General features: G+C 40.6%; 1 protein-coding gene across 2 annotated transcripts in view; it reads right to left on the bottom strand.

Moving 5' to 3' along the window:
• NUP58 (nucleoporin 58) overlaps positions 1-11,856 on the bottom strand; it is a 35,535-nt gene extending 23,679 nt beyond the window's left edge. Inside the window, exons 1-7 of one of the 2 annotated variants that reach the window (XM_082277398.1) lie at positions 11,565-11,856; positions 7,848-7,987; positions 6,489-6,527; positions 4,897-5,049; positions 3,748-3,882; positions 3,155-3,265; positions 414-438 (exon numbers count right to left, since the gene is read on the bottom strand). In XM_082277398.1, the coding sequence (XP_082133524.1) occupies positions 414-438; positions 3,155-3,265; positions 3,748-3,882; positions 4,897-5,049; positions 6,489-6,527; positions 7,848-7,987; positions 11,565-11,674 (713 nt within the window). In that variant the 5' untranslated portion in view covers positions 11,675-11,856. The remainder of the gene's footprint in view (positions 1-413; positions 439-3,154; positions 3,266-3,747; positions 3,883-4,896; positions 5,050-6,488; positions 6,528-7,847; positions 7,988-11,564) is intronic. The other variant, XM_082277399.1, reaches the window with a different exon arrangement.
• Between the last annotated feature and the right edge of the window lie 1,344 nt (positions 11,857-13,200).

Below are 13,200 nucleotides of genomic sequence, written 5' to 3'. Positions count from 1 at the left end.
CTTCAATACCGCCAAACGTTTTTGCAGACTAGTAAATATCACTAAAACATTTAAGCAAGTGATTACAGAGTTTTGCACCCATCGCATGAATGTTGCAACTAGGAATGATTTGTATTAATGCACACAGATCCTATCCAGGGTCCAAGCCTGTGGTGTAAGCATGGTACGCATCTGCAGAAACCACTTTTCAGACCAGATGATCAGTCTATAGCAGGTGCCAGATAAGCTGTAGGCATTGCATTTGAAGGAAGAATTGCAATGCTTAAAATCATGATCAAACATTACTAAATTGCCCATATTGCAAATATTGGTTATGCATATCTTTTTTCAATAACAAATCAGCACAAAAGCTAAAGTATTCATTTAGGTGTTTCCTATTAAAACATGGAATGCAAAGAAAATCTGACACTTACTCTGGTCTTGTTCCCGTTTTGTCACCTAGAAAATAAAAACTGTAGGTCATAAATGAAGCTCTGAAGAACAAAAAATCCCCAATCTTAATGAGATTTTAAGAAAGAACTAATAACTACAATCTGCTTGATTTCTCATGATAAGCAGAACAGAAAAAAAGGTTTTAATTTACACCCCCTTCAGAGATAACTATCTTGTCAGGAACAATGGTTCAACAGTTGAGGTGCTAATTTCTTGGCACTCAGAGTAACAACCTCTTGTGTCACTATACAAGTCACTACAAATGCATAAACAACTGCAGTTGCATAAGGAATGTTTCATGTTTCTGCTTATGCAGCCTCAACTCACTTCAACCTGCAGCCACAAAACATTTGAGTGCTCAAATTCAGCAATGGCAGTCTCCTGTCAGATATCAAAGCAATGAACATTTGCCCACTGAGCTTCCTAAGAATTCTGCTATTAACTCCAGAAATGAGTGAGATTTTACAGAACTGAAAATGTTACTGCTTACCTGCCACCTATACACTCTAAATTACACACCTGTGGATCAAGATACCAAATGCCTCTGAGTGACAGAACAGAGCTGCAAACAGCATCATGCATAACACAGGGCATGACTATTTCTAGTCATGGCTGTGGCAGTAATTGCATTCCATACCACAGCAGTCTGCTAGGAAGAGCACGCACTCAGCCCAAGAAAAAGGCTTCGTCTTCTTCAGCTGAATCCAATTCACATCCTGTCAGTGCCACCAAGACAGAAAGCAGCTACACTGCTAATGCTAGTACCACAGACATTTGAAGCTGCACAAGTCAGTGCTCCTGCCAGGAGAAGCTACTACTTTTAGAAGCAACATCTATTTAAACCGTTGGCAGACTCTGTCACCCAGTACTTTAGACAGACTGCACTCACAACCATTCCCTATGCCTTCTGCTAAAGGGGAAAAAAACCACACAAAATTAGAGGGAAAAAAAGCATGAGGGACAAACATCAGAATTTAGGACTTCTTTGTCTGCTGATAATCTAAAAGGCCGAAAACTAAGCACATTTTGCTTTTGTGCTTCAGCCACCTTGTTGTTGCTGTACATCACAATACTTACAAGATACAAATTTCACATCAGATTTTGCTACTTTCTGGGCAAGTGAGTGCTTCAGATTTTGTATTTTTTAACATTCTCTTTAGCAAAAAAAAGAGGAAAATATGTATTAGAACAGGTTTTTTTCCCCCCTGCAGCCACATTTTAAAGAAATACCAGATGGTCAGTCTTCAGAAGCAAAAACTCTTATAACCAATTCCAGAAGAGATCACAGAGGTGCTAGTCCCTATCTGTCCTGGGACTCCTGGGGCACTTTTCTTTCATAGCCATATCACCCCCTTCCTTTTCTTCATGAGGAAAAGAGAAATAAAAACCTCAAAACCATAGAACCACCACACTCAAACCTTAATGCAGTTCCCCATATAGTAGTATAAGCAACCGTACTGACAGAACTAAATAGCAGCACGTGGGTAGGGATATTTACAAAGGCTGCTTAAGCCAGCACTAGCCATTAAGGGAAACACTTCTGAATTAAAACCTCAAAAAACATAGTCTCCTTTGACATTTCCCACTGCTTAGCTAAGGGATCTCTGCTCATCCTGACAGCAATAGTCCAACTCACCCAGTTCCACTACACAACATATGGGGGAATTCAGGATACTCTAAGTTTCCACCCTAAAAGGTGAACATAACACTACTACCAAAGTCGATTTTGACTCTGTGGTTCTCTGGTCCTTATTTTATGATACCTGTATGTTATGGAAGTGTTATGATATCCTAATATTGCAGTAATAGAAATCCCTAAGTATCAGAGCCTTTTCATTACTCAAAGTTTCAGTAATAAATTCCAAAAACAATCAACATCATGCAAAGCACTCCAGTTTTGAATATGTCCTCTCTTTTACAAGTAACTCTCCACAAACGATGCTACTCTGTAAAGCTGGTTTCCTAGAGCTTACATATATTCTTCTCTTTTAGCTATTGGCATACCTAAATCAAAATTTCAGTTCCAAATGAAATCAAGAGACTAAATTAACAGTACTGATTCCCCAATAAAAGCAAGGCAAATTACAAGCATCCATATGTCAATGCTCAGTGTTCCCTTACTTAAGTACTTTAAAGCTACTGCAGAAGTAAAGTTTTTGTAACTGGTTTTAACAACCTGACAGAACACATAATATAGAACTACACACCACCAGAAACAGTTTTGAAGACTAACATCTAAAATTAGGACACTTCAGTCGTGCAGGTTTTCAAAAAAACCCCAAGTTTAAGATCTGTTACAGCTAGACAACGCTAGTTCCAAACCAGTGCTTTTCATACTTGCAACACACTACTTAAACATTGCTCTGCTCCTCCCTCTAGTGACAATCTGACACAGAGCTCTGCAGAAACCTGTGACAGCATCTCAGCAAGCAGCCCTGAGTCTTCATTCCCAAAAAGCTAAAGGATTTAGGTCCTGGTTCTCAAGCCTATATTTATTTCTAAAATAAATAATTAATACTGCATTGCATTTGCAAGCATGATCTTGTTCTTCTGTACAAGCACAATATCTAAGAATGAAATCAACGGAAATGCCTTTGTTAAGAGGCAAGTAGTTATCAACTTCAATACCACATTCCTAACCAATTAAATGGTTTGCTGTAGCGTTCTGATCATTCTCTCAATTAAAAAAAAAAAAAAAAGGAGTGTTTTAAAACAAACTTACTCTTTTTGTCTGAAGAACTACTAAAATCAATGCCACCAAGACCTTCATTGGCAGTAGTTGACGGAGCTGCAGTTGTGCCCAGAGTCAAACCCAAAGCATTCTGCCCAAGTCCTACAAGAAATCCAAACAGCATTTTTGCATTTTGCAGTGTTATCAAGACTACAACATAGCACAAATTCTTCCTCTGGAGCTGTGAAATGACAACACTGATAGTGAGATACTTTATTCAGACCAAAACTCACCAAAAATAAGGAGCTTTCCATTTCTCCACAGATAGAATCAGTCATGTATCACTGCCCTCTCCCCATACATGATCAACTTCCTTGAGCCAATTATGGGAATGACAAAGATTTCCTTGCATTTTCATTTTTTAATAAGTGTTAAGTACAAATGAATTTAAGAATAAGAAAGGAGCCAATTATTTCAGTTTCATTTTTATTGTCCATGGATAGCAATACTGTTCTTAACTGTAACACTTAAAAACTAAATTTCCACAGTGTTAACACTTTGTATAAACTAAATCTTACATTATACAATCACACATTAAATGTCACTGCTTTGAGACAAGAGGAAAAAACTAAAATAATGTTCACCTGTTGCTGCTGTGCTTGTATTCTGGAAGAGTGAACCTCCTAAGCCTGCTAAGGCTCCTCCTAAGGAAAGGCCTGTGGAAGCAGTTGTAGTTGGAGCAGTTGCACCACCCAAATTTAAAGTAAAGCCAGTAGTTCCTGCAGAGAAAGGAAACCAGCTTCATGTAGACACTGCCTTCAAATACATCCACAGACAATCTGAAATAACTGAAAGGTCTGAATAGCATCTTTATCATAACTGGATAATAAGTGTTTTTACTTCCTGCAGAGTTTTCACACACAGCCATAGCCTTTTGAATTATGTTGTTTTGCTTTATAACTGCATAACCCTAATTAGTCTGTATTTACCTGCAACTATATAAAAATTTTGGCAGTCTGCCAGAACACTACAGAATCTAGAACCTAACACAAAATTTATTTTACAGCATAATGGAACTCATGATAATGATTTTTATATTAAAATACTGAAATTTTTAGTGTTTAATCTTCAACATTAAAATATTTATACAAGACACATGATACAACAACACTTCCATAGTAGCTTGAGGTGCCTTTTGGAATTAAGCATCCCAACTTTCAGTAGAATAGGGAAGAATTGAGTAGAGAAAGACCACAAGCATAAAGGGACAGCTAACAGAGGGCACAGAGAGCTGAACTCAAATGCAGAACTTACAAGGTTAAGAAAAATTAACTCCAGTCTCAATTACCATCATGCTTAGTGCAGTTCAGCCGAGTTAAATATGGTGGCAGGTGCATGACAGTATGAGAAGTCATTAGGAAAAACATTATTTCCACTGCTAGTTAACCATTTCAGGCCACCTGCAATAGGTAGGCATTTTACAAACTTTGCAGATGCACAAGTAGGAAGCTTTCAATCTTCAGCAGAGTTAACAATAAGAGAAATAATTTTACATGATGAATCAGCTCTTGCTACACTTCTAATGACTTGGACTCTATGTTGTCTATATTGCTAGGTACACTGACCATAATTCTATCTGTATTAGGGTACCCAAATGTAGAACTCAAGCAGTCCAATGAACCCCTTTATTTAAGTACAAGATTATGTAAATAATAAAAAAATAAATGTAGAACTGTTATACAATAAAATTTTATTGTTAAACAAACAAAAAATAGCCCCAAACATTTTCCTACCTGCTGCAGGAGTTGATGTAAGAGCAGATGATAATGACAGGCCACCCGCTGAGGTAGAAGTAACAGGTAAAGCAAATGGTGTGGCTGAACCTGCAGGTTTGTTGAAACCTAAACTAAAACCTGTGGTAGCTGCTGATGTGGTGGCAGGTGTGCCTAAAAGAAACCCAAAACCAGTTATCACTCTTGGAACACTCTGAGAATAACAGCTAAATTCACCACCTCTTCTGCATCTCATTTAACCAGCATGAGCGACATAGCACAAAACATCACTTGCGTCAAGTAAAATACCCCCAGAGAACTTTAAAATAAATTTCAGTGGTTTACATCAACTGCACAGACATTTTACTCCAGAATTCCTAGGGATCCAGTGGGCTTTAATTCTGGACTGGCAATTATATCTAGTAGCAATCTTTAAACTGTGTAAAAAGAATAAAAAAAAAAGCTTCCACCAAAAGCATCTAGTAGGTGACACAAACAGTAAATGAAGCTATAAACAATACTACTCAAAATACAGACTACAAATTCTCAGTTAGATGTGCATGCCAAAATGAATGCATATATCCTTCCAATTTGTAAACAAGAAAAATACATTGAGATGTTACTTCCTCAAAGTTCACTTTTGAACATTTTTAAGTAAAGCAATAAACTTCCACTTCCTGCTGTTTTCTTGGTTAGAGCACACTTCACATTCTAGAATCCCTATTCCAAAATAAAGGAGTGTGCAAATACATACACAAACCACTACAGCAAAGACATATTTTGTATTCTCAGTAACTGCTGTCTGTTTTGGATGACATAATTTCATCCAGCTAGTGAACAGAATTAATGTTCATCTGCACAGTAGTGACTTCCACATACGATTACATATCACACAGTCTCTTCTGGGTTAGTTGCTGCTCCTCCCTTCTTCTGCCCACTTGATTTGCTTCTTTATTCAACACTATTTTTTCCTATTTATTCATAGTATGGCTTCCTAAGTTCTTTGACTGAAGTGTGTCTTGTAGCACCTCCACCCCTAACAGTCATGATACTCAAGCTCAGTTATTCCTCAGATCTCAGCTGCTGTTCAAAAAAAAAAAAATCAAAACCAAGCCAACAACAACTCATTTACTCCTCTATTTCTAATGACAGCTGCAAAATAGTCACCACAGATGGATCAGAGAAACAAAAAATATCCTCAGAGTCTGTTCCCAGTTCAACCTTCTTTATTCTTCTAAAAGAGGTAATTACCAAATAGATATGTTCACACAGGGTTCACTAGATCAAGAAATTCCGTATAAATATTTCTTCGATAACATATCTCCCTCCCCTCTGCTGAAGGATGAAACTCATTAGGGGAGCATAAATACACAGTTCAACTTTTGATTGTCACTGTTGTACAGGAATTGAATAATCCTTTAACACGTAACAGTGCCCAGAACTGCAGGGCTCCATTCTGATTTACGGCCTTAACATGTGGGCTGCAAAGCAAACTGCAATTAGTAATGGGGAAAAAGCTCACATATGATCACTAACTCTATACATTTCAAGAAAGATCTGTCTCTTGGGTTTTTTTTATCTGCATAACATTAAAATCCAAATTAGGTCCTTACCTAACGTCAGTCCTGTAGCAATAGTTGTTGCTGTTCCTGCTTTAAGAATGAGAACAAATAAACAGGGTAAGAACAGTAGTAGAAGGCTACGGAGAAGTTATGACAGTAAAAAAAACATGAAATAAAATCCTGAAACAATGCAACATTATGAGACAACTACTATACAAGTTTTTTTCTGTAGTGTATTGAAAATAAGACATAAACACAGAAAATAGTATTGGTAAGCACCAGCAGCACAAATGAAAGCACAACTGACTTCAAAAAACATAATTTACATGTTAATGTGTTAACATTAGCTTCTTTGTTAGCAGCCTCTTACAAAGAAAAGTTATCTGAAATTTCAAATAAATTAAGGTAAAAAGATGAAAACTAGTAATTCTATCAAGTATTTTTTTCAGCCATGTGGTAGTACATAACACCAGAATGTAAACCATCAGATTTACAGTATAATGAAGAGGATTATGGAGTCTAAAGTCCTTGTAAAATCCTGTGTCTTGGTTTAGGGTTTCTGCCCCACTGAATTTAAAGAGATTATTCTGGACACAGTGTTAGGCCATTTCATATTTTAAAAGCCATCTGATTAGATTATCAAGAGAATCACTGAAAGAAAATTACCCCAATGTAGCCAACCACAGTAATACAAGCTTTCAGTCTATTGCTGAATTTACTTTTAATAGATTGGTTCTTAGAATTTTCCCCATCTACTCATATAAGCATACAAGAAAAAGACTATTTTATCCAGCAATATTGCAGCAATTATTAAGTTATGTCTGCTTGATGGCTGAAAAAAAAAATACCCCCAGTCAGAAAAGTTTTATTCTTTTGTAGTCCATTACTCCTGTAAGAAACTATGTGCATAGGCTGAATTAGAGACCTAAGAAAATATTCAATTCCTTCAGGCATGTAGCACTCAAAATCCTCAAACAACAAATTGAGAAAGGTTCACTACTGTAGAATTACAAGTACTGCATCACAAATGCAAACAACTCCACGAAATTTTAAAATACTTTTAAAATCTAAATATACCACAATCTTAATTCAATTTGGAGTATCCTGGATGAAGAGTTAAGATTTCTAAAATACACCAGGATTCAAACTACAGAACAATTTACACATAGCCCAGGAAGTTTTCTAGTAATTGCATTTGTGTTTCTGCTGCACTGGTACCACTTAATTCTCAATGAATAATCTTTTAAACTGCTTAATGAAGCCATTTTATAAAACTGTATAAGTAATATTCTGAGCTACAGAACTACCATAAAATAGTAAACACTTTAGGATGACCCAGTTTCTTGAATATATATAATTTATTTCTTCACTGCTGAATCCAAAATCTGCAGTATAAGATTTCTTTTCTACCTGTACTGGTGCTTCCTAGTGTAAAGCCAGTGGTTGATTTTGATCCAAAAAGTCCACTCCCAAAGCCCAATGAAGGAGCTGATGTAGTTGCTGTAGCAGTGGAAGAGCCCAGAGTTCCAAAATTAAGTCCTCCTGTTGAGCTATTACAAAATAAGACCATTAGCAGTAATTCTATGTCAAAATGAAAACAAACACCCCCCCCATTTCAATTTCTTTCTGATTTCATTCACTTTCCCACAAACACCATTCATCACAAACAACCCAGCTGGGCAAGACAGTCCAGCCTCACTGACACTGAGCAGAAAGAAGGAGCCCATTTCCCTGCTTCCTTCCACAGCTCCATAACTCTCCTTGCTTCCCTGACACTAACTCCAGCATTTGTTCAACTGCTGTTGAGCTGACAGATCTTACTAGACGTCTTGGATATTTAAACTTTCCTGTGTTAGAATATCTCATTCATTCTGCCTAATTGTTCTCCCTGTGCTACTGAAATGAGAGAACAAATGCTAGAGGAAGCACAAAGATGGTAACAAATCTGTATGAAGATCTTTTCAAAGCAGGTTACAAGTCCAGTTAGTTATCTCTGACCAGAAACTTCAACCAGTGTTGCTTTCTTTCATTCTTAAGTGATAAGCAGAGATACAGAACCATTCACATCAACAGCACAACTTCACTCTATCTTGCTATCAAAACACACTGAAGCATGAATTAATTTTCTAACCAAAATGCTATCCTTTTGCACAGGTGCCAACCATATTCCTACTGTACTTTTTCAGACTGTCTACCTGTCAGAAGGTTACAGAAAAAAAACTTCCAGATCTATTTTTAAAGGTGAAGAGAAAGAACAAGAGAGAATCAGATCAGTCATCCCTAGGAAAATGAAGGCTTTAGTATTTCTTTTGGATAACTACACATTTTAGAGATTTCATGCCAAATAGAGAACAAGCTTTACATTTAGCACAGAACACAAGAGAATACAATAATCATGGTTATCTCCAGCCAATGAAATTACAGGTACTAGCACCCAGATGAGTCTATGGTTTTAAAAATTTTGTTCTTAATTGAGGAAAGAACAGATGAATAATTTATCAGATGAATAACAGTAACTTCCGGGTCCCATTTGTGAGCCTTTTTAGAAACAGGGTTCGGTTTTCACAAACACTTTTGTTTAAGTACAACAGCAGCACTGAAACAAAATGCAGTTTAGACTTCAGGCTAGTAGGTGCCAAGGAGTTCTTTCTTTCAGATGTTTTAGTATTCTCTCATTGCTCCCTAATCTCCTCTCTCTTTTTGTATGAGGGCAGTTCCTAAAATAACAAGTCAAACACAAAAGTAAATCCTTAAAAAAAGGTACAATTAGCTCTTGAATTAGAACTCGTCAAACTATCTATAAAACTGATCATGGCAAGCCCAGTTGGTTGCAAATTCAGAACTAGGTGTGAGTTATTTTTTAGGCAGTAATTTGGGAAGCCAAGAAGTTTAGAAGGACAAAGACTCACTAACTGTCCCATAAATCCAGAGCATTTCAGCCATCCTTACTTCCAAAATTTCAACATACCAAAATGCAGCACCATGACCTAAGTGCTTGTAAACTTAAACATACAAAATTGTGCTTCTCTCACTAGTCATTCTCACCAGCAGGAGAAAGCATGGGCCAGAAGGACACAGATGGAAGGAAGAAGAGCTCAGGTCACTGAAGTCAGGCCTGAACTCTTAATTCTAGAGCTAGATTGAAGCACTGCACCTGGCTAAAGCACAAGATGCAGAACACCAACTAAAAAGAGCGCAAGCACCTGAAAGGCTACTGGTGCAAAGCAGGAATTAGATAGGCTGGCAGGTCACAAAGGCTTTTGGCTACCAGAATATAGTCTTTGGTCACATAACATTTATGCTTGGACCAGACAACCAAATTCTTTTTCTCCCAACACCTGGCAATATCATCTTAGACCCAGATCAGAAGAACAGCTTCTTACAGTCTCAAACATGTTATCAAGCAAACTATCTCATAGGGATGTTCAAGAAGCAGTTAGAAGGCCCCTTCCTCTATGATATTTCTTGACCAACAGCACTGAAGACTGGTCCTGCTTGTAAAAATAAATAAATGAACAAAAATGCAGAGCACCGTACTGCTATTACTTAGCACCTATTAAACTTTTTTTAAGGGATAGGAAAGCCAGACAGAACACAAAAAAACCCCACCAAACAGAAATATTTAAGTTCAACAGGCAGTTTTTTAAGGTGAATATCAACAAGATAAAAGAGTTTCCCTTATTTAATTACGTTTAGAAGAATCGTTTTGAATTAAAAAATATTATTTTAACTTGTTCATTTTAATCACAGGAAACCTACATTAAGAAGGCATAAAGCAAAAGAGCAAAAACTCTTTACCTAAAGTCCACATCAGTTTCACTACAGGAGTTAAAATAAACAAAACCCCAAAAAATAAACAAACAAAAAAAAACCCCAAAACCAACCAAACAAAAAAACCCCAAAAACAAAACAAAAAACACCCCCCCAAAAAAACCTCAAAACCCCCAAATCCCCAAACAATCCCTCCCCCCAAAACAAGCAGCAATAACACAAGAAAGTCATCAATCTGTCACAACCACAACATCTACATTATTACAAGAAACTCAGAAATCTTGTTCCCTCTCATATGGGTTTCGAAAGAAGCAATACTGCCATTTAATCCAAGGATTAAATGGATGTCCTTCAGATCCAGATGTTCTGTTCTCTCCATCTCACAATCCTATTTCCTGACGTTTCTAACAGGTATTTCCAAATGTATCACCTTAAGCGAATCTCCCTTGAGTAATCGCCCGTGTCCATTTAGTTTACACTACAGTGATCAATTCTGATCACGTTTGGGAAAGTCTCTTACACAAAGTCCCATAAAAGACTTATTCTTCAACAGAAGTACAACAGCAAGCAGGTCAGAATAAACAGGCTCTGCTAGTCCAGTTGCGTGCAAAGAAACAGAAAAAAAACCCACCAACAAGAAAGACTTACCTGTTATTCTGAGAAGCCTAAACCATAACGCTTTGAGTACAGAGCCTGCTGTATATCACATGCACAAAGATCTCCTTTTCCTCTAAGATACTGTATGCCAAACACAAGGTTATTTTTGTCCAAAAGTGTAAGATCGAACCTAACTTCGAAAACACGTACGGAACATCACTTTTGGACACTGAACACGTGGGCTCTGGCATCAAAGTGCTCCACGCCGCGGACACAAACTCGGGCTGACTCTGAGAGAGACCTGGATACACAACTGATTCACATCCTGCGTTCAGAGCGGCAGGGTGAACCGTGGAGGGAGGAATCCAAAGCCAAACCAAAGCACAATAAGAAGAACAACTCTCTTAATTATTAGCTGCTGAACAGGTCGCTCCCTACGTTTCTGCTGAAGGCGCAAGCCGGGAAGGACACGAGGCAAGGAGGCCGGAGCAGACACGGTGCAGCCGTTTCGCCCGCGCACCAAGGGCCCTGCGGCCAGGACTGCCGGAGCCCCGGGCCCCTGCAGGAGTGGGCGAGGCGCCGAGCCACGAGCCCGGGGCAGGGACTCGCTCGCTCACTCACACACACACGCACGGGCCACCCCGGCCCTCCGCACCACGGGGGCCCTGGTTCGGGCTGGGCCCGGACCCGCGCGGCAGCCTCAGGCCGCGGGGGGCTGCCGGCACGGCCGAACCGAGAGGGGTGGGGGCGCCGCGTTACCTCGGCGTGGCGGTTCCGAAGGAAAAGCCCCCGACTGCTCCTCCTCCTCCTGCCCCGGCGGCCGCCGTGGAGCCCAGGGTGCCCGCGCCGAAGGAGAAGCCCGCAGACATGGCGGCGGCGGGAAGAGCCGGAGAGCGGGGCCGGGAGCCGGAGGCGAGGGCCGGGTCGGTGGGTGAGTGGGTTGGGCGGTCGTGGGGTGGCGGCCCCTCAGCCCCGCATGGCGCCCGCCACCAACTGCAGAGCGAGCAGCGGCACCGAGCGCGCGGACGGACACCGGCCACGCTCCCCTCCGCGCGCCCGCCGCAGTGCACCACGGGACGGCCTGACGGCCCTTAAAGAGACAGTAACCCCCGGAAGTTGGGTTGGAAAAGACCTCTGGGATGGGTGCGTCCACCTTATGCCCCAGCACCGCCAAGTTGACTGGACCATGGCAGTGAGTGCCATATCGTCGCTTAAACACCTCAAGGGACGGTGGCTTCTCCACGGTTCTGATGTTTAATCTTTTTTTTTTCTTTTAATCATCCTTTCTGTGAAGAAATTCCTACTGTTGCATGGTTCTGGAATCTGGGTTCCAGGTCTTTCTAACCTAAACTTCCCCTGACGCCGCTTAAGACTGTGTCCTTTGATCCTGTCACTTGTTACCTGGGAGAGGAGGCTGACCACCACCTGGCTACACCCTCCTTTCAGGCTGTTGTAGACAGCGATAAGAGCTCAGGGCTCCCCCCTGAGCCTCCTTCTCTCCAGGCTAAACACCCCCAGCTCCCTCAGCTGCTCCTCACAGGACTTGTGCTCCAGACCCTTCCCCAGCTCCGTTGCCCTTCTCTGGACACGCTCCAGCCCCTCAATGTCCTTCTTGTAGTTAGAGGCCCAGAACTGAACACAGGATTTGAGGTGCACGCTTCTGGCTCATGTTCTGCCACTGTCGACCAGCAAAGCATTGCCAACAGGTCGGGGAAAGGATCCTGGTGAGTCCATATTTTTGTGTGCGTGACTGGAATGCCATTCATATGAGGAAAGGCTGAGAGAGCTGGGAGTCTGCAGCTTAGAAAGGCCCAGGGGGCACTTATATAATGTATATAAATTCCTGAAGGGAGGGTTCAAAGAGGACAAAGCCAGGCTCTTCCCAGCGGTGCCCAGTGACAGGACCAGAGGCAGTGGGCACAGACTGAAATATGAGAGGTTCCATCTTAACATCAGGAAACACTGCTAGAGGGACTGAGAACTTACCAAGTTGCCCAAATAAGTGGTGGTGGAGTCTGAATCTCTAACAATACTTAAAAACTGCCTGGACGTGGTCTTGGGCAACTGGCTCAGAGGGGCCCTGTTTAGGCACGTGTCTCTGGAGGCACATCCAGAGACAACAAAAAGAACCATCTTCGAGGAATATCCTCATGTGCAAGACTCACAGACTGAAACAGAGGCCTGGGTAACCAGGGAATGACTCATTTCCCACACACCTACTGTCACCCCGTTATTAGGAAAATTAATCCAAGATGCCACTGGTTTATGTCCAAAAAGGAGACAGAGGAGTCCTGTCATTTATTCAAGTAAAGGGAGAGGCCATGGAGCATTTCCCATGGGGTCTCTTAAATTGTTGGGGGATGCAGCCCCCTTTTTGTCCTAAGTTCCCAGGTGC

This window comes from Coloeus monedula (assembly GCF_965178545.1).
Source record: "Coloeus monedula genome assembly, chromosome: 3".
In the NCBI taxonomy this organism is placed as follows: Eukaryota; Metazoa; Chordata; class Aves; order Passeriformes; family Corvidae; genus Coloeus; species Coloeus monedula.
This window is presented reverse-complemented; position numbering and strand designations above follow the sequence as displayed.